This window comes from Equus caballus, chromosome 1 (genome assembly GCF_041296265.1).
Source record: "Equus caballus isolate H_3958 breed thoroughbred chromosome 1, TB-T2T, whole genome shotgun sequence".
Lineage (NCBI taxonomy): Eukaryota > Metazoa > Chordata > Mammalia > Perissodactyla > Equidae > Equus > Equus caballus.
This window is the reverse complement of record NC_091684.1, coordinates 105054517-105074576: the sequence shown is the minus strand read 5'-3', so window position 1 is coordinate 105074576 and position 20060 is coordinate 105054517. Positions and strand designations below refer to the sequence as shown.

The following is a 20060-nucleotide window of genomic DNA, read 5'->3' as shown; positions in this document are numbered from 1 at the left end:
TCTTATGGGACCACCAGCCTGTATGCGGTCCATCGTTCACCAAAGCGTTGTTATGCGGCGCATGACTGTATGATCAACCCCTGCGTAAAAGATGACCCTTTAGTTGGATCTAGTCAGCTTTCCAGCATCTTTATAACCTAACTTTTCTAGTTTTGTCAAAGAATGGTGAAGATGAACCCAAGCCTGGGACCCAATGGCCTCAACTGCGTGGGGGCCCCCATTCACCCTCCCCACCCCCAGCCTCAGGCGGCTGTGGAGGAGAGTGGAGAGGTAGCTCCTGGCTGGGACCTGTTTTGAGGACCAAGAGAAAGGCAGATAAAGAGGCCTGGAGATGTTTAAGAGGTTAAAAGCAACAAAGGAAAAAAATAAATAAAAACGTAACCAGATTCTATCGGGAAATAACAACAATCCTAAAATGGAGAACAGGATATAGGAACCGAATCGTGCCGGGAAATTCCAGGGAACCACAGGCCTGCGTTCCAAGAGCCCCGGCGGCAGCCCAGGCCACTCCTGTGGACTGCAGGGGGCTCACGCCGCTGCCCGGGCCTCCTGCCCCCGCCCTGGTGGCCCTCTGACTGGACAGAGGCCTAAGACGGACACTATGGTGGCCTGAAGCACTCGGGTCTGTCCCTGGCCGAATCTCGGAGCCCTCGGCCTTATGCTGCGGCCACCTCCTTCCCCTCAGGTACACACACAGCAGACGGTTTTGTGAAGAGCTCTTTAGTAGCTAAATATGGCACCATGTGCTCCAGGGGCGATATAAATTACAGTATGTGAAACATACTGACCGGCTGAGGTAAACAGGCTGCTGCGGCCTCACGTCACCGTGAGGGCAAACACAGACAGAGACTTCTAAAAACATCTCGCTTATAAAAAACGTCCCCCACAAAGGCCTCCTGCGAGGGGCCGGGAGCAGCCGCGGCCCGCCCGCCCGGCCCAGCTTGGCGTCCATACGCGGCCCGCGGCGCCCCTGCCCGCTACTGCTGGCCCAGGGCTCTGTCCAGGCTGCTCTTGATGGCGTCCAGGAAGTCCGAGGTGTTCAGGAAGTGCTCGTTCAGCTTCACACTGCCGAGAGAACACGCACGTGAGGGGCCCCCCGGCCTGACCCTCCCAGGGCAGAGCCTCTCGTCCCCCCATGGGGAGGGGCACACCCAGGCCATAGGTCAGAGGTTACTTATAGCCCACGGCCAGAGGGCCACGGCAAACTCAGCAGGACCTTGCTAGGGTCTGTTTGCTTTTCTAGGTGACCAGGCAACTGGGCACAAGCCCTCCTGGGAGATGGGTGCGGGAGGGGTGGAAAGGCTCTGAGCCCCTGGCCTCAGGCATGAGGACCAACTCCTGGGCCTGGTCTGGGAAGGCCTGGCCTGAGGCATCCCTCAGGACTGTGGACCTGTCCTGCCCCAAGCCCCTGGCAGCTAAGCTGACTCAGGGGAGGGCCTCAAGAGGGGTCCTCTGGCTTCTTCCCACCCGGCCCTGAGGTCCCGGAAGGCCAGCCCTGCCCTCTTCCCGAGGCCACACACTTGCTGAGGCCGTGAATGCAGCCTGCCAGGTCCTTGGTCATGGCTCCGCTCTCCACTGTCTCCACGCACACCTTCTCCAGCGTCTGGGCAAACCTGCAGGGGACAGACGGGGCAGAGTGAAACCCCAGCTGTGCAGAGCCAGGGTCCAGAACCTGCCATGGGCCAGCTCAGGCCCCACTCTCTGCACTCACCTGATGAGGTCCTGGTTCCCGTCCAGCTTCCCCCGGTGCTCCAGGCCACGCGTCCAGGCAAAGATGCTGGCGATGGGGTTGGTGCTGGTAGGCCGGCCCTGGGGGTGGGGTCACAAGGGGATCAAGAGCTGAACCAGGCAACGAGGGGGCCACCTGGACGGAGCTGCCCATCCCTAAACTGACAGGGCCAGGCCCGTCCTGCCAGTGGCTTCTGGGCCCCTCGGGTAGACAGGCATGTGGCCACGGGCCCCACACTCACCTTTTGGTGCTCCCGATAGTGGCGGGTGACTGTCCCATGAGCAGCCTCAGCCTCGATGGTCTTCCCATCTGGGCAGACCAGCACGGACGTCATCAGGCCAAGGGAGCCGAAGCCTGAAGAGGGGGAGGACCCTCCGCTCAGTGCCAGTGCCTTTCCTAGGACCCCCAGGGTGGAGCCCAGCAGCCCTCTTGCTATCATAGCTGCCTCTCAGCGGCTGTCTCCACCCACCCCCAACTGTATGGGAGGACAGGACTGTCCACCCTTGTCGTGGTCTCCAGTTGATAGCCACTCAAAGGTGGCTATCATCAGCCCGTTGGCATACATCTGTGTCCCCACCGCCAGGCGTCCCAGAGCCTGTGGCCCCCAGGGCCCGAGACCCCCACAGAGCTCTGCCCACCCAGCCTGGCTCGTGACCAAAAGGCTCATTTTCAAGCAGAAAGGATAAAGCCTGCTCCCGGCTAGGCCACCCCCATCACTTTATGTGCTGCTGTTTTAGGCTACTTTAAAGCTTTGTGACTTATTTCCAAATTTTTGCAAATCCAGGTGTTGACCTTTTCTGTTGTCCAGGTCTCCCGGGCTTCGAAAGTACTCCATGGCACCAAAATAAGGAGGAAAATTACTTGTCTAAGAAATTCTGCTGTGGGGGCAGGGGAAGGGGGACGCCTTCTCCATCGTTACCTGCACCTTCCCACTCACCGACTACTTATGTACATAAGGGTAACTTTCATGCCTTGCTCTTGCCTGCTATGGCTTTCCACCCTTCCATCTGAGATGGGAAGGGTTCTAGAGAGAGGATCACCACTGAACTTTTCAAAATAAAGCCAGAGGTTTTATAAAGCATTGAGACCCACTGCCTTTCATGGCAGCCTGGCATGGGCCTCCTTTCTCCTCCCAGGGGCTGGACCTCACCCCATCCCACGTGACCGTGCTTCTCCATCCCTATGTTTTACACATAGCTGACTCCCACCACCTTTCCTGCTCCTGCTCCTGTTCCCAACACGATTGGATGATTTCTCACAGTTCTTCTCTAACGGCCTCACCCACGCTTTCTGCTGCAATCCAATTCGTCCTTCAGAACACCCTAGGGCTTGGGGGTCTGCCATCTTCCCCACTATTCTCCTACATCCAAAAAGGCTTACTGTGCAAACCAAATTCTCTGTAATTTAAAGAACATCCAGTTCTGCTCGAGCCAAACCTAGTCCAAACCTGGAGCCAACACAGTCACGGGGCCCCTTCATAGACAGGAACAACCCGAGAGCGGACACACCCAGCCCTTTAGAACTGGAATTCCTGCGTCCTTTCTCTGTGTCAGCAGCCTTAGTAATACACCAGTCCAAACGTAATTTGTGTGGCCCTTCCTCACTCAGAGGCCAGGGAGCTCCTGCCCCCTGCTGTCCACAGGGGAGCCTGCAAAGGGCAGGCAAGCCGCAGTTCCGCTGCTACACTGGAGAAGTTTTCTACCAAAAGGGTCTGAAAAGCCCCCCAGCCAAGAGAAGACCAACAGTCCATCCCCACAGGGAGCAGGTGTTCCCAGCATACCCTGGGCCAGGATATCCGACTGCACGTCTCCGTCGTAGTTCTTGCAGGCCCACACAAAGCCGCCGGAAGACTTGAGGACCTGAGCCACCATGTCATCAATGAGCCGGTGCTCGTACCAGATCTTATTCTTGTCGAAGTCGGTCTTATAGTGCCTACGAGCAGAAGGGCCTGTTGTGGGGAGAGGGCAGGAGGCTGACAGGTTGGGGATCCCTCCCTGAGCCTCAGAGCTGTGCCGAACACCCTGGGATAGCGAGCGCCCCAGTAGGATGGGGCTGGAGGCACAGGGAGGAAGGGCTGTGGAGGCCCTGGGGAGCAGCAAAGGGAGAGGCTGTTACTTGTCAAAGATCTCCTGGAAGATGTCCTTGAAGCGCCCGTCATAGGCTTTCAGAATGGTGTTCTTGGTGCTCATGTAGAGGGGCCACTTCTTCTGGATGGCATACTGGAAGCAGCTGTGCGCGAAACCCGAGATGGACTGTGGGGACAGAGAGAGGTCCCTGGCATGGTCCCCCGGGGCGAGGCCCAGGCGCCAGGAATGGCCTCCCTTCCTCCCGTGCGACCCTCTCCGCAGTCTGGCTTAACCCAGCCCCCCTGGAGGGAGCATCTGTCGATGCCAGTCCCGCATCCTCCTCCCAGCTTGCGAGAGGCAGCGGCCCCCAGCTTTGCTTTGGAAAGCCATCTCCCCCTCCCCAATTCTTAGACCACATGGCTGGGGGGGGGGCGGGGCGGCTAACTCCCCCAGCCCCCCCACCAGTCTCTAGAGTCCACAGTGTGTCCTGGTTTATCCAGTCAGGACCCTTCCTCTCCTGGGACTCCGTGATCGGCTCAGAGATGGTCGTGCAACCTAGGCCTGGCACTTTTGCTGGAACCATGAGCAAAAAGGCTCTTTTCTGATGGGGTAGCGGAGCTGGCAGGGTGCCTAGAGCTACTGGTGGCCACTTCTTCACGGCCTGAGGAGGAGGCCAACCACAGAGGAAAGGAAAGCCAAGAGACGGGGGACAGGGAGGGCATAGGTGTTTAAAAGCCCAGCTTGTTCAAGCCAAGAGTCCTGACAACTAACAGGCCCCCAAAGGGGCATCAGTGATGAGCACGGGAACTTGGGGAGCAGGAGCATCTGGCTCAGCTGTGGTCTGACAGCACCCTCCACACGGGGCCCCCTGAACACATCCAAGATGCACTTGCTCATGGGCCTCTGACCTTCCTCAGGCCACTGACGCAGGAACAGCCAGAATCACAAAGCCAACGTGGCCCAAGGACAGGCTGGGAGAGGAGGGAGCTCGGGAGCCAAGTGCCGGGGACCCACCTTGTCGGTGTTGTACATGCCCATGCCCACGCCACCATCAGGGAAGTTGTACACCTCCCACTCCTTGGCACTGCTGCCGTCCTTCGGGGTGAATACTATCTTGAACGTGCCGGCCCGGTCGACGACAAAGTCTGTGGCCTTGTACTGCAGAGACAAGAGGGCGGCTCAGGCCAGGGGCTCCGGGTAGGGGTCCCAGGCCAGCAGAGTCCACACCCGCCGCGGCCAACCTGGTCGCCATGGGCGTGCCTGCCAATGGTGATGGGCTTGCTCCAGCCAGGGACAAGGCGAGGGATGTTTTTGCAGATGATGGGCTCCCGGAAGACAGTCCCCCCGAGGATGTTCCGGATGGTTCCATTCGGACTCTTCCACATCTTCTTCAGCTTGAACTCTATGAGGACAGAGATGAAGTGGCGTCACTGGAGCCCCCACCTTCCAACCAGAATTTGAACCCCAAGCAAGGCTGCAGCCAGATGGGGGTCCTAAAAGTCATCCTGGGGAAGCAGCAGAGCCCAGAGGATGAACGTGTGAGCTCAGGAAATGGATCTCCTGGCTTCAGGATTCAGCTCTGCCTCCCCTCACTGTGCACCTTGTGCAAGTGGCTTCGCCTGGGCTATCAAATGAACTTACTGATAAAATACCTAGCCTGTTGGCTTGCTGCGAGGACTGAACGGGCTCACATGGTAAGTGCCCTGTCCTTATTCCCACATCATGCTCGGATGGGGTGGGCAGCACACGGCCTCACGCCGGACGCCCTGGTTCTAGCCCCAGTCCTGCCACTACCCGTGGTCCAGCCCACGTTACTAAGATTGTGGCCCTCTACTTCTTTGCCCATAAATGGGGATATATAAACTCCAGGCTTCAGGAGAAATAAAAGAAACCCTGCGACAAGAGCTTATACTAAAATGCTTCCTCTACGCTGAGGTCAGTGCAACCCGAAAGACAGGAGGAAGCAGGCGAGTCTGGAGATGAGTGCTAAATGCTTTCTTCTAGCTCCCTCATTGCAGGAAGTAGGGACGAGAACTCTGCAAACTCTAAACCACCCTCTTTTTTTTGTTTTTTTTTGGTGAGGAAGATTAGCCCTGAGCTAACACCTGTGCCAATCCTCCTCTACTTTGTACATGGGATGCCTCCACAGAAAGGCTGATAAGTGGAGTAGGCCCACACCTGGGATCAGAACCTGAGAACCTGGGCCACCGAAGTGGGGCACGCAGAACTTTAACTACTCAGCCACAGGGCCAGCCCCTAAACCACCCTTTCTTGAATGATCCACACCTGGCCCCTTTATCCACAAACTGGTGCCATTTCATGGAACCCTCGAGAGCAGCCCCCAGAACCAAGGATCAGCAACCAGTCCAAGCCTGGTGGGGGCACCTCCCTGAGACCCCTCCATGGCCACAGGGCCAGGGGGCCGACCTGCAATGCCAGGACAGTGGCAGGACACGAGCAACCCTTCCCACAGCCCTCTGGGGCTCTGAAGGATGCAGCCTGATACACAACACTCATCTGGACAGAGGCAGCCCAGTCTCTCTGAAAGCCTGCCTGCAGGACAGCCCAGGAGGCCAGAGGAGCGAGCTGCCCAGAGGCTATCCTTACTGAGACAGCGTCAGCACTAGCTTCCTCCTCCACCTCCTCCTCACTGGCCAGAGCCACACGGCACAGCAGCAACACCACTGGCCTGGGAGCAGGGCACATGGATTCTGGTCTGAGCTCTGCCACACCCTAACTGTGGAACCTGAGGCCAGCCCCACAGCCGCCTCTCCCAAGCCTCGCAGAGGGACCGCTAAGGCTCCACTGTCTACCAGCCCTCCCCAGAGAGACTGGGGTCACGTCCCAGCCCCACAGCCCCAACCCACCCCCCTCCACGCCCTCGCACCTTCCACACGGGCCTCATCAGGGGTGATGGTGGCACACTTGACAGCCACACTGTACTTCTGGGTGGCCAACGCGGAGTCGATGGTGACCTGGTCGTTGGTCTGGTCACGATTTGGGAGCCCCAGGTCGAAATACTTGAGCTGGACGTCAACGTGGGGCAGGATGAGCTAGGGACATGAGGCCAGGGCAAGGCATCAGCCCAGATGACAGTGACTCAGGGGCATGAGGAGAAGTCTGCGGGCCATGGCACGGACAGCCCATCAGGGCAGGAAGCAGGGAAGGCCATGGAGGGAGGGGGCAGTGCAGCACAGGGCTGGGGTCAGCCATCCTCAGAGGGGCCAGACCAAAGCCAGCAGGAGGCCAGGGCTCTGGAGAGAGATTGGCAGACCAGGCCGTGGCCATTGGAGGGCTCGTCTCCTAGTGTGGACCATCTGCCCCCGTGATGGCCCATGGACTCAGCTGAACCCCAAATCCAAGTGCACCCAGATTTTTCTATACAGTGGGCTCCCTCTTCTTCCCCAAAGAGAAGTGGTGGTTCTTGACCTTCTTCTCGTGACGTACACACAATGCGGGGGTCTGCACATGGACGACACACTCTCCTCAACAGACTCACACCACAGCGACTTTGGAGAAGCTGAGCAGCCCCCCTGGGAACCACCTGCCGTGGTGACTCAAACGTACCTATCACTATCCTACAACACACACCACGGCCACGACTCCCGGTGACATCCTGGAACTGCTAAGAAAAGGTTAACCACGTGCACAGCTGCGGGCTGCGTCTTTGCCTGCACACGAGCCCAGTTCTCCGTTCCCTCCCTCGTGGAAGCACGCTGGGAGGCAGCGGATCAAGACGGTATGACAGAGGATCCACCTTGCATCTGCACACATTTATGGCAAAGCATGCAGGCCTTGGTACCAGCAGGAGACAGACTGCTGAGGACAAGCTGCCACACGTCATCAGAACCACAAGTGGGCTGGACACGAAAGAAGGGTGGAAGGGGGAGACAGACAGGAACTGCTGCTGCCCACCGGGGTGACGGGTGAGTCCCGGGGAAACCTATGCTGAGACTGAACGCTGTGCCTGGCCAGCCGCCCAGAGAGCTGCCCACTGTGGGAGGGAAGTACCTTCTCTTTGATGAACTGCCAGATGATACGGGTCATCTCATCGCCATCCATCTCCACCACCGGCTTTGCCACCTTGATCCTCTTGTCAGCATCTAGAATCAGGCATACGCAGCACATCACGCTCCTGGGGAGGTTGGTGGGGGAGCCCCTCTCCTCCCCGGCCAGACCCACCCTTCTCCAAGGAGGGGGCAGGGGTCAGCCAGGGTCCAGCCACCCAGTCTTAACTCCCCCTTCTGCAGGAGCAGCTCTCACACCACTGGGGGGACCTGGATCCCCCACTGAGTAGGGCCAGCCAGGACTAGCTAGAAAGATGCCAGCCTGGCTAGTCAGATCCCCTGCCCCTGAATTGGAAGGCAGAAGAGACCAACACAGAGGATGAGAGCCAGCCGGGGCCGCCGGGTCCAGTGGGAAGCCGGGGAGAGGCTGCCCACGGGCTCCTGCTTCCAGTGTCGAGGGGCAGCCCGGAATCCCCTCTTGTCCAGGTCTCGGTTCTTTAGTTTCCCTGCAAGTCTATGAGCTACCCCATGTCCTTCCAGTAACTTCCTCTCAAAGTTAGCAAGTCATCAACTCTGTCCTTTGCTTGCAACCTGAGAACCCCACAAACTTGAAGTGAGAAAGGAACTTGTCCTGAGCACCTCCCAAGTCCCTGGTGGTCCATCCCGCCCTCTAGATGATTCCATTAACCTCAAAACCAGTCCCAAACGGAGTGTCATTATCCCCACTTTAAATGTGGGGAAACTGAGGCTCAGAGAGGTTACCTGCTTACCTCCCAAGGTCACAGTTTGAAAACAGAGGACTCATACTTTGCACAGTGGGAAGGACAGGCCTAGGACACCTGAGCATGCAACTCAGAACTCCTGACCCAAGCTGGCTCAGGCCGGCCAGTCCTGCCAGAGAAGCAGCCAAGGACTGGACGAGGGGCCGACCCAGGGCCAGGGAGATGGTGGAGAAGGAAACAGGAGCTGGGGGAGGTTCTTCAAGGAAAGTCTGACTCAGGAGAAAAAGCAACCATCTGGGAAGTGAATTCCAAAGGAAACTCAAGGAAATGGCCCATTCAGTTCATCGAGGCAGTGCAGGCAGTGCTGACCCCGAGCCTGTGACAGACGGGGCACCGAGCGCCAGCATGGTCCTCTGCCCACAGGCTCGGGAGAGGCAGCGACCGCAGAGCAGGGCAACAAGATCCATGCCAAACCTGCAGTCCGGCCTCAAGTCAGCAGAAGTCTCGCTCGCTGCTGAAACCCGGGTAGAAACAGGACCCCTGAGAGCTGGGCCCTGTCCCCAAAGGAGCCCTCCTCGGCCCTCACTTGGGGCCCATTTACCCTTATGTTCCCCACAATCCTTACAGATGTAGTTATGGGTCCTCCACCTCCCCGTAGATTAGACCCAGCAAGTCAGAAGGGGGGACAAGGATGCTCACTCGAAAACACCAACAGTCGAAGAAGTGACATTGGCCAGGCTGACAGCACGGGACAGGAGCCTATGAAAAACAGGTCTAGGAACTAAAAGCGCACAGCCACTGAGGGACATCTAAAACAAAAGTGACAAAAGCCCAGTAGACCCCATGCATGTCACTGTCCTACAACACACACCACGGCCACGACTCATGATGACATCCCGACCCACGAAGAAAAAGGTGAATTAGGGCAGCAAAATAATTCGCTTTCCAAAGATATGCAAACAGATTTTTTTTTTTTAATCTAAAAAGAATCTTAGAGATCATTCCAGGAGAAAAATGAGACGCAAGGAGCATGGCTTGTGTCGGAGACAGGCTAGAACAGACCCCTGGCTCAAGCGCAGCCTCTGGGTGCCCTTGTGGGTCAGCTGCGGAGAAGCAGAAAGCAAAGAGACTGTAAATAGTTCAGTCCCCAGGGAACAAGGTGGATGCTGCTGGCACTGCTCTACCACCCTTCCCAAGATGCAATGGGCTTTGGACCCAAGCTGCAAAATTCCTTCACCTTTTCTGGTCTGAAGCTTCAGTGGAAAGGGCTTCAGGGCCTACAGTCTACTGGGGTGTTGCCGAGCTAGCTGAGTTTTTAGGAGCATCTCCTTTGAGTTAATCTGATGAGAGCTAACCAAATTTTTAAAAGTATATTGAACCTGCCATAATCAGGATCCCCAACGAGATTCATTGAGGGGCCGGTCCTAAAGGTTTCTGCCTAAGCCAGGGCTCCACACAAGTTTTGGGCTTCAGGCACAGCAGCCAGTGGGGCTGTGGACACCACACCTCCTCCACAGAGGAGTTCGACATCAAGATCACAGCAGGCAGCCCTCGGTGCTGTGCATGCAGCTGTCAAACCCTCAGAGACCTCAGAGCCCAATTATTTATCAGGCGCTAAGCACCTCTTCCTGAAACACGTAAACCACAACAGCTGGGCGGCTGTGGGAGCCCAAGCAGCAGACACTCATTTTGTTCAGCGCAGGTATTGCTTTGGGTTTGTTTTTTTTAATGTTAATTGATGACCTAGGTTTAAAAATCAGGAAGGTTCAACAACGACAACAAAAATAACCCGATTAATAATTGGGCAAAGGACTTGAATAGACATTTCTCCAAAAATGATACATAAATGGCCAACAAGCACATGACTCGACATCACTAGTCTTTAGAGAAATGTAAACCAAAACGACACAATACCACTTTATACCCATTGGGATGGCTACAATTAAAAACACAGAAAATAACAAGCGTTGACAAGGACGTGGAGAAATTGGAACCCTCGTGCCCTGCTGGTGAGAATGTAAAATGGTGCAGCCATAATGGAAAACACCATGATGGTTCCTCAAAAAATTCAAAATAGAATTGCCATATGATCCAGTAATACCACTTCTGGATATAGACTCAAAATAATTAAAAGCAGGGTCTCAAAGAGATACTTGTGCAACCACGTTCACAGCAGCGTTACAACAGCCAAGAGGGAGAAGCACCCCAGGTGCCCATGGGTGGATGAACAGATAAACAAAATGTGGTATGAACCTTCCAGAGGAGAACAGGATTCTAGAAGCTAATCCAGGAAGGTTAAGAAAAACTTTCCTCCAAAAGGTTATATGATGTTCGTTATTCCAAGTTTTTCCAAGACTGGGCTCCCCACCACTTACACATGGATGCACTTGCTTTGACACTAAAAAAGGAAGCACTCGCATGTTTTAATGATGGATCTGGACCTACCCCAATTGCTTTTGCTGCTTGTTCTTTTGTTTCAAATTCCATGAAGGCAACTTCCCTTGGATCTCCACAGACTTGTATAAACAACATTGCCACATTTCCCAAAGACGCTTGCAATCCAGCTGTAAGTAACACTTTGGGGAAGTAACTCGTATAACAAATTAGAAGCAGTCATAAATATGTAAGGATTTAATAACTATATTGCCTAAGCCTTTCACAATTTCTATACCTTACTCAGAAGGTCAACAAATTTTAACTTGAAATTTTTTTTTTAACGTGGTATATTCAGTGATCCCTGGTATCTGCAGGGTACTATTGGTTCCGAGATCCCTCATGGAGACTAAAATCCACAGGTGCTCAAGTCTCTTATATAAATGGTGCAGTATTTGCATATAACCTACGCACATCCTCCCGGATACTTTAAATCATCTCTAAATGACCTGTAATACCTAACACAATGTAAATGCTATGCAAATAGCTGTTGTATTGTTTAGGGAATAACATCAAGAAAGAAAGTCTGTATGTGTTCAGTTCCGTGTACATGTTCTGTGGACGCGGAACCATCAGATATGGAGGCTGACTGTACATACAATGGAATATTATTCAGCCTTAAAAAGGAAGGGAATTCTGCAGTATGCTACAGCATGGATGAACCTTGAGGACATTATGCTAAATGAGACAAGTCAGACACAAAAAGACAAATACTGTAAGATTCCACTTATCTGAGGTACCTAGCAGACAAAATCATAGAAACAGAAAGTAGAACAGTGGTTGCCAGGGGCTGGGGGGAGGGGCGGATGGGGAGTTGTCTCCCAGACATACAGTTTCAGTTTTGCAACATGAAAAGCTCCGGAGGCTGGTTGTACAACTGTGTGAGTGTGCTTAACATTACTGAGCTGTATGCTTAAAAACGGTTAAGATGGAAATTTTTGTTATGTGCTTTTTACCACAATAAAAAAAATAAGAAATTAAAATTAAAATTTTTTTAAAAAATTTAAACCAGTCCAAAAAACCCAGGAGATTTGACATAAAAAATCCAGCCTCTCTTGAAGGCTGAGTTGCTTCCGCCTCACCGAGCAGATGCTCGTCCCAGCCGAGCGGAGCACAGCCCCTCCCTTCAGTCCAGGCCGCCAACCGCCCTCCAGACTTTGCTCAGCCAGTACGGCAGAGACAGCCTCTGGGAGACACGTGGTGACAAGCGACCTGAAATCCCAGAAACAGCAGCTGGGGCTATCTGAAAGCCTGCAGGGGACAGTCACCAGGAAACCTTCCGACGACGCCTTGCACAAACACGGTCCTCGTGGCTAGAGTGTGGGATGGAATTACACCAGTCCCAAGAGGCCCATTAGGCCAACCCTCCTCCCCGTTTGGGCCTCCTAGCACCCAACCCATGTAAGGATTTCAAAACCTGTCCCTATTCAGATCTGCTTGCTGCTCCGCACCCAGGGCCCCTCCCAAGACGGCCGCCCCAAGAGTCACTGCTTTCACCACATTCCTACCCACGCTGCTCTCAGCAGAGACCGCTCAGCCAGCTCAGCCCAGCAGAAAGCAGGGGGAGGCCCCCAAGGCCCGGAGCTCAATAAGGCAGCGCAGCAATTCCAGAAGAGACTCTACCATTTTCCTCGGTGTCATCCTTCAATGCTCCCTTTCTCTCACACCCACATCCGAACCATCAAAAAGTCCAGTTGGCTCTTCCTTCAAAAGACATCCAGAATCCAACCACTTCTCACTCCCTGCAGTGCCACCACCCAGGTCCAAGCCACCACCATCCTCTCGTCAGATGATGACTATGGCCGCCTACCAGATCCCGGAAGCCAGGTGCTCCTGTTAAACTGTAAATTAGGCATGACACACCTCTTAAAACCCTGCAAAGCCTCCCCTTTCACTCCGAGTAAAAGCCGAAGTCCTCAAAAATGGTGTGCGAGCCCCACATGGCCCCATGGCCCGACCTCATCTGCCATCACTCATCCTTGTGCACTCCGAGCCGCCATGGGCACCGGGCACTCCTCCCTCACTGCTCCTCCCACAGGCAAAGGCGCACGCCTCCACCAGGGTTCTTCCCCTGATAACTAAGTGGGCTGCTCCCTCTGCGCCCTCACGGCTTCTTTCAGTGAGGTCTTTCCCGGCTGCCCCAGCCAAAGTTTCCTGCACACAGTCCTTGCTCATCTGTTCTCTTTAGTTCTTGTTACCATATATGATGCTAGTCAACCCCCACCGTGTTGACTGTCTGTCCCGGCACTAGAATTTAAGCTCCATAAGGGCCGAAATCTTTCCTCTCATTCCCAGCTCCATCCCCTTGCACAGGGCCTGACACACAGTCGAAGCACAATATTTGTTGAAGGCATGAATGAATGTCAGCTCGCAGTCAATTAGGCCGGTGGTAAGGGCTGCCCTGCCCTCAGCTTCTGTGAGGATGACATGTGCTCCGTCCCCTCCCGCCCTCCTGGCATGCAGTGCCGCACAGAGGCCAGGGAGTTCCCACCATCAGACGGTACCAGACCATCACAAACGGACACGGTGGCATCTCTGCCTGACAATGGGCTCCCAGCCCTGGAACGGCTCACAGTTTAGAGCGTATTCATATTTGCAATCTGCTGGCATTTCAAACATGGGTTAACAGAAGTGGTAACCCCAGTGCAGGCCGCAGAGCCTGGCTTCCCGTATTTAGACAGCCGTTTCCAGCACCTCATACCCTGAATGCAATCAGCACGAGACACCTCAACCTTACAGAGAGGATTTGGGAGCAGGCCCCAGGCTTTCTAGAAAGGCTCTTCCTCAAAACCTACTGGGCCTAAACATGACCACCCAAAACCGCTCTGGTGAGACGGCAGTGGTCTTCTCTGATGTGGATGAAACAAGGCTCAGCGAAGAACACATAAGAACTCTCCTGGTGGGTCTGCAAAACTTTGAACCATCATGAAATAATTTGCCCTGGGATCTACCAGTGCAGGCGAGTCACCAAGATCTGAAAAGTTAAGGGGCAGGGTGAGAAAAATAAGAAGCTCCTGGGCTAGGAGTGGAGCAGAGAAAGGCTGAATAAGTAATTCTTCCATTGAGCAGTTACACAGAGCGCACCCTCATTTCCCCAAACTCTAACTTATCAGAACCACCACCAGCAGTCGCTGGCGGCCTAGGACTTGCAAAACTAGAGACGTGTGTGGGAATTGCCCGGCAGCAAAAACACCAGACCGTTTAGCCAAAAAATATTCTTTCCTTGTCATCACGGGGAATGCCAAGTATTCTGTCTCCAGCAGTGTTGCCAGGTAACAAGCTAGCAGAGGTCACAATTTATAGCCTCAAGTCCAACTAAAATATCAGGCATTCAGCCCCTTAAGAAGCAACCCACTCGGGGACTTCTGGAAGGACCTGCAACTGACTGCTCTTTTTATGTGTTACCAAAATTCAGGCCCCAAAAGGGGCTTTGTTTTCTTGTTTGTGTGATTTTTGTTTCCTTTTTTACCATCAATGCAGAAAAAAAAGGGGAAAAATGGAGAATGTATCTAACTTCCACCATACTTTGCTGAAGGTGGTGCCATATGGCAAACTTTGGGGCCTGAGGGCACTTGGAACCTTGGAGTTGCAGGGCTGACCCCTCACAGAGACAAAGCCCAGAAGGACAAACGCAGAAATGCCCCTTTCTCCTTGGCAGGGGACGTGGGGGCGCTGGGGCCCAAGTTCTTCCCCTCCCGTCCCCTCCCCTCCCCCACCTCCCAGCTCCGGTCAGCTGCTCGAACACTGGGTTAAAGATTACCTACACTACAGTGAAGCCAGGCCGCCGGGGCCCCACCCCCTCTTCCGCCCTCTCCTGGCTGACACCAAGGGGCTCCCGGCCAGGTCGGGATAGGGGTTTCCGTGGCAACAGGCATCAGACAGGACCAAGGGACCTAGCCTGTTCCCTGCCTTTTGCAGCTGGCGATGGAGAGCCAGGGTGCAGACCGATGCCCACAGGCCAGACCGGGCAGCCCGTGTTGGTGACGGAGGCTCAGCCGAAGTCCTGCTTATGTCTTCTCCCCTAAGCAGGGAGCTAAGGGTACCACGGGGCTGTGACAGACGATCCGGGAAAGTGACATTTCGGCGCGCGGCTGCCAAGTCTCCCAGCCGGGTGACCGGAGCGGGGCCAAGAGCAGCGCAGAAGCCGGCGAGCGAGAAACGGGCAGGTCAACCCAAGGAGAGGCCCCACGATGGAGCCTCCAGTGCGGGGACAAGGAGAAGGGGGGCGTCCAAACAAAAGGGAAAATAAAAAGGACGCTCCTCCAGCTGTCTCCTAAGAGGCTCCAAAAATAGCTGACGAGGGCCTGGCAGCCAGGAGGGAACAGAGCGCGGCCGGCTGCAAAGGAAGGGGAAGTGGATGCCTCCTCCCTGGTCGCCTTTGTCTGAGCAGACTCGGCGCCGCGGCTCTCCCTCCCGGGGAGGCAGCGGGCCGGGCGCCCCAGCCCCACTCGGCCGCTCGTCTCCTCCAAGGGCGCACGGCGGGCAGGGGACCCTCCGGGCCCGGGACACCTCAGCACCCGCTACGGGAATATCCGGGGGCGCAGAGCAGCCTGGAGCCCCCGGCCGCCCGCGCAGGGCCGCAGGGCCAGTATCGCCCGGACCACCGGTTGCCACAACCCTTCCAGTCCCCGGCCCTGCGCCTGGCGCGGCCTGGAAGCTTGGGCAGGGGAGATCGTTCCCCTACCCCGGCTCTTTGTGTGCCCAACCCCGCCGTCCCCGGCCCGCGAGCCGCCCGGGTCGCGCTCCCCGGTGCCCATCTGGGAGGCCGCCACGTCGCGGTGCCGGGCGCGCGCCCCGCCCGGACCCTCCTCGTGGCACTCACAGTGGCGCCGCGGCTGCTCCTGCAAGCTGGGGCCTGTCAGGGCTGCCGGCGCCCAGGCTGGCCCGGAGCCGGAGGCTCTGCAGAGCGAGCGTACGACCCGCAGGTAGCCGGCCATCCCGAGCAGGCGGGCGGACGCACAGGTCAGGCGAGATGCTAGCGCCAGCTGCCCGGCGGCGGGCGGCTGGGATCCGGCCGGGCCGGAGCGCGGGCAGGACGGGGCGGGGCGGCCAGGGGCCACCACACGATTGGGCCTCGCCGGCGGGTGGGCGGAGCCCTGGCCCGGCCGGACTCCTCCCCCGGCCCTGCACCAGCCGGGATCCCGCCCCCGCGCGCAGCCCGCGCTTCCACCTAGCGGCGGGAAGCCCAGCCGGCAGGGGCGAGGGGCGTGAGTGTGACCCACCCTGACGCGCGAGCGGGGATGGGAGCTGGAGGATGAGGGGAGCCGTTAGCGAGGCTGAACCCCTCCCTCCAGGAAGCCCCATTGGAACCAGGGTCTCATTGCTGACACATCAGCTTCAACCGAAAAAGGCAAATCTGAGCAAACTCCTGGGTCCTTCGTGTTTGCTGGGCTGAAACTCCAGGGCGCATTACCCGAGTGCGGGCTCCGCGTTCTTGAGCTAAGACCACGGCACCCCAATTCTCCTCCAGCTGGCTCTCAGATCCTCCTAGCCCCTCCACGGGTTGTGAGACTGACCAGAGTCTAAAGCTGAAACCCCTCCTGTGCTTCTCACCAGAAGGTCCCTCCTCGGAGTCACTCAGCATCGCCAGGGTCTGTTTTCTCTCGTCTGAAATGAGAATGATAACAATCCTGGGGCTGCCAGGAGACCTGGGTGAAATAACGTATGTGGAATGCCTGGGGCACACCCTGTGCTCCCCGGCCGTTGCACCAAAGCTTATCACGTTCCAGATGGGAGCTCATGCAGCCAGGGCTGAATAAACGCAGCATGTTCCAGGCAGACAGTCCCATTTCTGCCCGCTCTCGTGCAAAAGAATATTGACTGGTTCTGCAAGAAACAAGCAAAGTCTCTCTCTCTTGCTTCCCCCTTTTTCTTGAAGTGAGACACCAGCTGGGTTTTATTTTAGACAAATCTGACCCCAGCCCCCTACTTTGCCAGTCACACCAACTCGTTCCAAATACTAACAACCTCTCTGCCCTGTGTTCCCAGCTCTCCCCCTCCCTGCCTCCCGGTCAACACGGCCAGATGGAGCTGAGCCAGGAGAGCGACCTTGAATTACCGGCTTCAGAGCCCGGCAAGGCAGGGCTACTGCTTTGGCCCCGAGAGCCAGCAGACTGGCCCAAGGGGAGGCTGCTTTGGGCCCCCACAAAGTCCGAGGCCTCAGTTGAGAGCCTGTTCTCAGGCCAGCATGCCCCGGAATGACCCATTATGCCTTTCACTCTTTTCCCAGTTCTCTTGCTCGAAACACAAGCACAGCCCATAGAGCCTCTGGTATTTGGTTTTCATGCCATCCTGGTATTACCAGGCACCTGGGCCTCAGCCCATCCCTGAAACTGGGAGACTGGACGCCCTGAGGGTCCTTCCAACCCAAACAGTCAGATTCAGCTCTGTATGTCAAGTACTTACACTCTCACTTCTGAGCTGGTTATAAAGAAATCACAGCCCACGCCAGGGGCTCATCTGTTCCTCTACGTGGTGGACCAGGGCGTCAGGCCTGAGAGGCAGTCCTGCAGGCTCCGAATGTTCCAGAATCTGGCCTCTGCCTGCAGCGGGATCAAGGTGGAGGCACATGTGTCCTTTGCAAGCAGAGCAGCAGCCCAGGCAGTTGAGGCAAAGTCTTCAGATTAAGCTGCCTCTCACTTTTCCCAGGGCTCAGCTCCATGCCCGCCTTCACCATACAGTGCCCATTTGGTGAGGCAGTCACTGTCAGCTCCATCGACTCAGAGAGGTTAGGATACTCGCTTAAAGTCACACAGCTGGAAAGTAGCAGAACTCTAGTTGATATTCAGACACCTGGCTCCCAGTTCATTGCTATTTTAAGAAGAAAGAAGAGGACACCAGAGCCCCTATTTATTGCACTTATTTGGAATTCCTGGTGGTGGTAACTAATGGCCCTAAAAGCCACTGCAGAGAAAGATGGGGTTTAAAGGAGAGATGCTTAGATCCTCAAGTTTGGGGTCAACCCTTCCCTATTTTTAATCAAACCCCGATTAGCTATTGAGTCTAGGTGACATAGAAGTTCCCCGTGGAGGCAGAAAAACGCACATCACTCAGTCTCTACTCCGGGAGCCAAACACGCATCTATGCGATCATCACAGACCAGGCACAAGAGGAAGGAGTCCCAAGATGCCAGAGGCCTCGCAATGAAAAAGTCATCTCTGATGGGGGCACCCCTGTGAGCTCAGGGCACAAACACCCATCAAGTTGGCTCTCAAGGGTATTTAAGATCTGGGAGGAGGCTGGACAGGCAGGCTGGCAGAGGTGAGGGACTGGCGCTCCATCCAGGTGGACGCTCCAGGGCATTAGTTTTGCCGTACCTTTGCAGGCAGTGGGCAACATGTTGCAACAGCAGTGAGGGGATGTTGGGGAGTAGGGGCTCAGACCTGGGGAAGGGAGACCAGGGTCCCTGAACCCGGGGCAGGCCTGACACAGGGTCCTGGCAGCACCCTCCAGAAGGGCAGGACTCCAGAGATGATGTAGAGGTGGACGCAGCAGGAATGGCAGCTGGCTGGACTTCGGGCGGGGGAGGAGTCAGAGTGACTCAGACTCCCATCCCTGGAGCTGAAAGAATGGTGATGCCATTATTAGAAAATAGGAGGAGGAGAGGGTTGTGGGAGAGGTGTTGATAGCAGAGCTATTTGTGGTCATCTCTAAACTGATTCCCCTGCGGCAGTCTGTGCTCCCTCCTCCAATCCGCCCTCTTGGCTGCTTCCACTGCTTCCAGCAGGCCACCCTGAAGCACAGCCCTGAGCCGTTCCTCCACAGCTCAGAGACCTGCAGGAGCTCTCCACTGCCTGATACACTACAGTCTGACAGTCTGTAACATTTATGGCCTTCACCTCCCTCACCACCCTTCTCTTCTATTTCCTCTCCCCAAGAACCTGAAATTTAGCCATTCCCCTGAGTAGCCCGGGACTCTGAGCCTTTGCACCATCCCTTCCTTCCACCAAGTGGACTCTTTCCACTCCTCATGGCCAGACCCACTCATCCTTGGTGGCCAAGTCCAGGCGCACCTTCTCAAGCCTGTACTGGGGGCAGGGCGGGGGTTGGGGGACACACCATTCTTTTACACCTGAGCTGTCACCCAAAGTGAACAGCTCCCCAGACCCCTCCCCCCCAATAAAAGAGCAGAGAATCCTACTCCGGTGTTCAACTTTGTAAAATAAATCTCTGGACAATTACAGGCAGAGTCCAGAAACAAATTTGGAAGATTTTAAAATTTTATTTAACTGCGTGACATTTTCTCTCAGCTTGCTTAAGTTAACCCTAAAAATTCCTAATAAAACTAGAAATGCAAAGTTGGAGCAAGGGGAAATCATCGAAAGGCAATAGAAAGAACCAGAGGCGACATTACTGTTTAGCAGCAGTTTCCCTGTTTGCCGACATCATTTGTTATGACGTCTCATTGCCCGGGCAAGTCACTTACCTTCTCTGAGCCTCGGTTTCTTCATCTGCAGATGAGGATAATAACACCTACTTGTAGTAGTTGTTAGGATTAAATAAACTCATGCGGATCAAATGCTTAGCGTGGTGCCCGGCACACAGAGAAGAAACCTGTTGGTGGTGTTAATATTATCCATTCATTCACATCCACTCCACATCTTTTCACTGAGCTCCTGTGACATGCCAGGCATGACCAGGGATGGACAAGAGGGCACATTCCAGTCCGGAGAGGAGCTCAGTCCACAGGGGTGTCAGGGAGATGGATGTGTAAACAGGTCATTTCAAAATACAGTGGATGTGGCTGGAGGGAGGGTTGGTTAGTTCAGTCCCTTTGGAAGGCCATTCGCCAGCATCCATCCTTTTATAAAATGCTCATACTCTTTCTTCCAGCAGTTCCACTTTGGGGACTGACACCACAAAAACACTCACCAAATCGAGGAGAGACTATGTGTAATGTGTTCGCTGCAGCACGGTTTGTGACAGAAAAAAACTATGAAAAATATGTGTGAAATGTTGAGGGCATCCAAACCAAAGTGGGGGGAGGATTATGGGAGATTCTCAATTTTCTACTTTATACAGTTCTGCAGGGTTTGAAATATTATATAACAAATATCTATTACCTTTGTAACCAGAGAAAGAACAATTAAGATATATATTTTTA

At 55.2% G+C, this 20060-nt stretch overlaps 1 protein-coding gene across 3 annotated transcripts; it reads right to left on the bottom strand.

The window, feature by feature from the left end:
- Nucleotides 1-704: 704 nt before the first annotated feature.
- Nucleotides 705-19515, bottom strand: IDH2 (isocitrate dehydrogenase (NADP(+)) 2). 3 transcript variants are annotated; one of them, XM_070266384.1, is made up of 14 exons: nt 19383-19515; nt 18340-18517; nt 17363-17499; nt 16511-16564; nt 7807-7898; nt 6683-6848; nt 5037-5197; nt 4810-4953; nt 3845-3981; nt 3510-3661; nt 1971-2083; nt 1712-1809; nt 1521-1613; nt 705-1065 (listed from the first exon to the last, which is right to left on the bottom strand). In XM_070266384.1, exons 4-14 carry the CDS (start codon nt 16539-16541, stop codon nt 978-980), a joined length of 1275 nt encoding a protein of 424 aa, XP_070122485.1. In that variant the 5' UTR covers nt 16542-16564; nt 17363-17499; nt 18340-18517; nt 19383-19515; the 3' UTR covers nt 705-977. The 3 variants fall into 3 exon arrangements, with proteins under 3 accessions (XP_070122485.1, XP_070122486.1, XP_023505642.1); XM_070266385.1 differs by lacking the exons at nt 18340-18517; nt 19383-19515 and having other exon boundaries at nt 17363-17600; XM_023649874.2 differs by lacking the exons at nt 16511-16564; nt 17363-17499; nt 18340-18517; nt 19383-19515 and adding an exon at nt 15780-16065.
- Between the last annotated feature and the right edge of the window lie 545 nt (nt 19516-20060).

Bases quoted from the DNA above. Each gene is read 5' to 3' on its own strand.
- IDH2 (XM_023649874.2), bottom strand. From the start codon at position 15,894: ATGGCCGGCTACCTGCGGGTCGTACGCTCGCTCTGCAGAGCCTCCGGC. The intron at 5,198-6,682 runs GTGCGAGGGCGT...CTGTCCTCATAG, and splicing joins TGATGAGGCCCGTGTGGAAG to AGTTCAAGCTGAAGAAGATG. The intron at 1,614-1,711 runs GTGAGTGCAGAG...TGTCCCCTGCAG, and splicing joins GGGAACCAGGACCTCATCAG to GTTTGCCCAGACGCTGGAGA.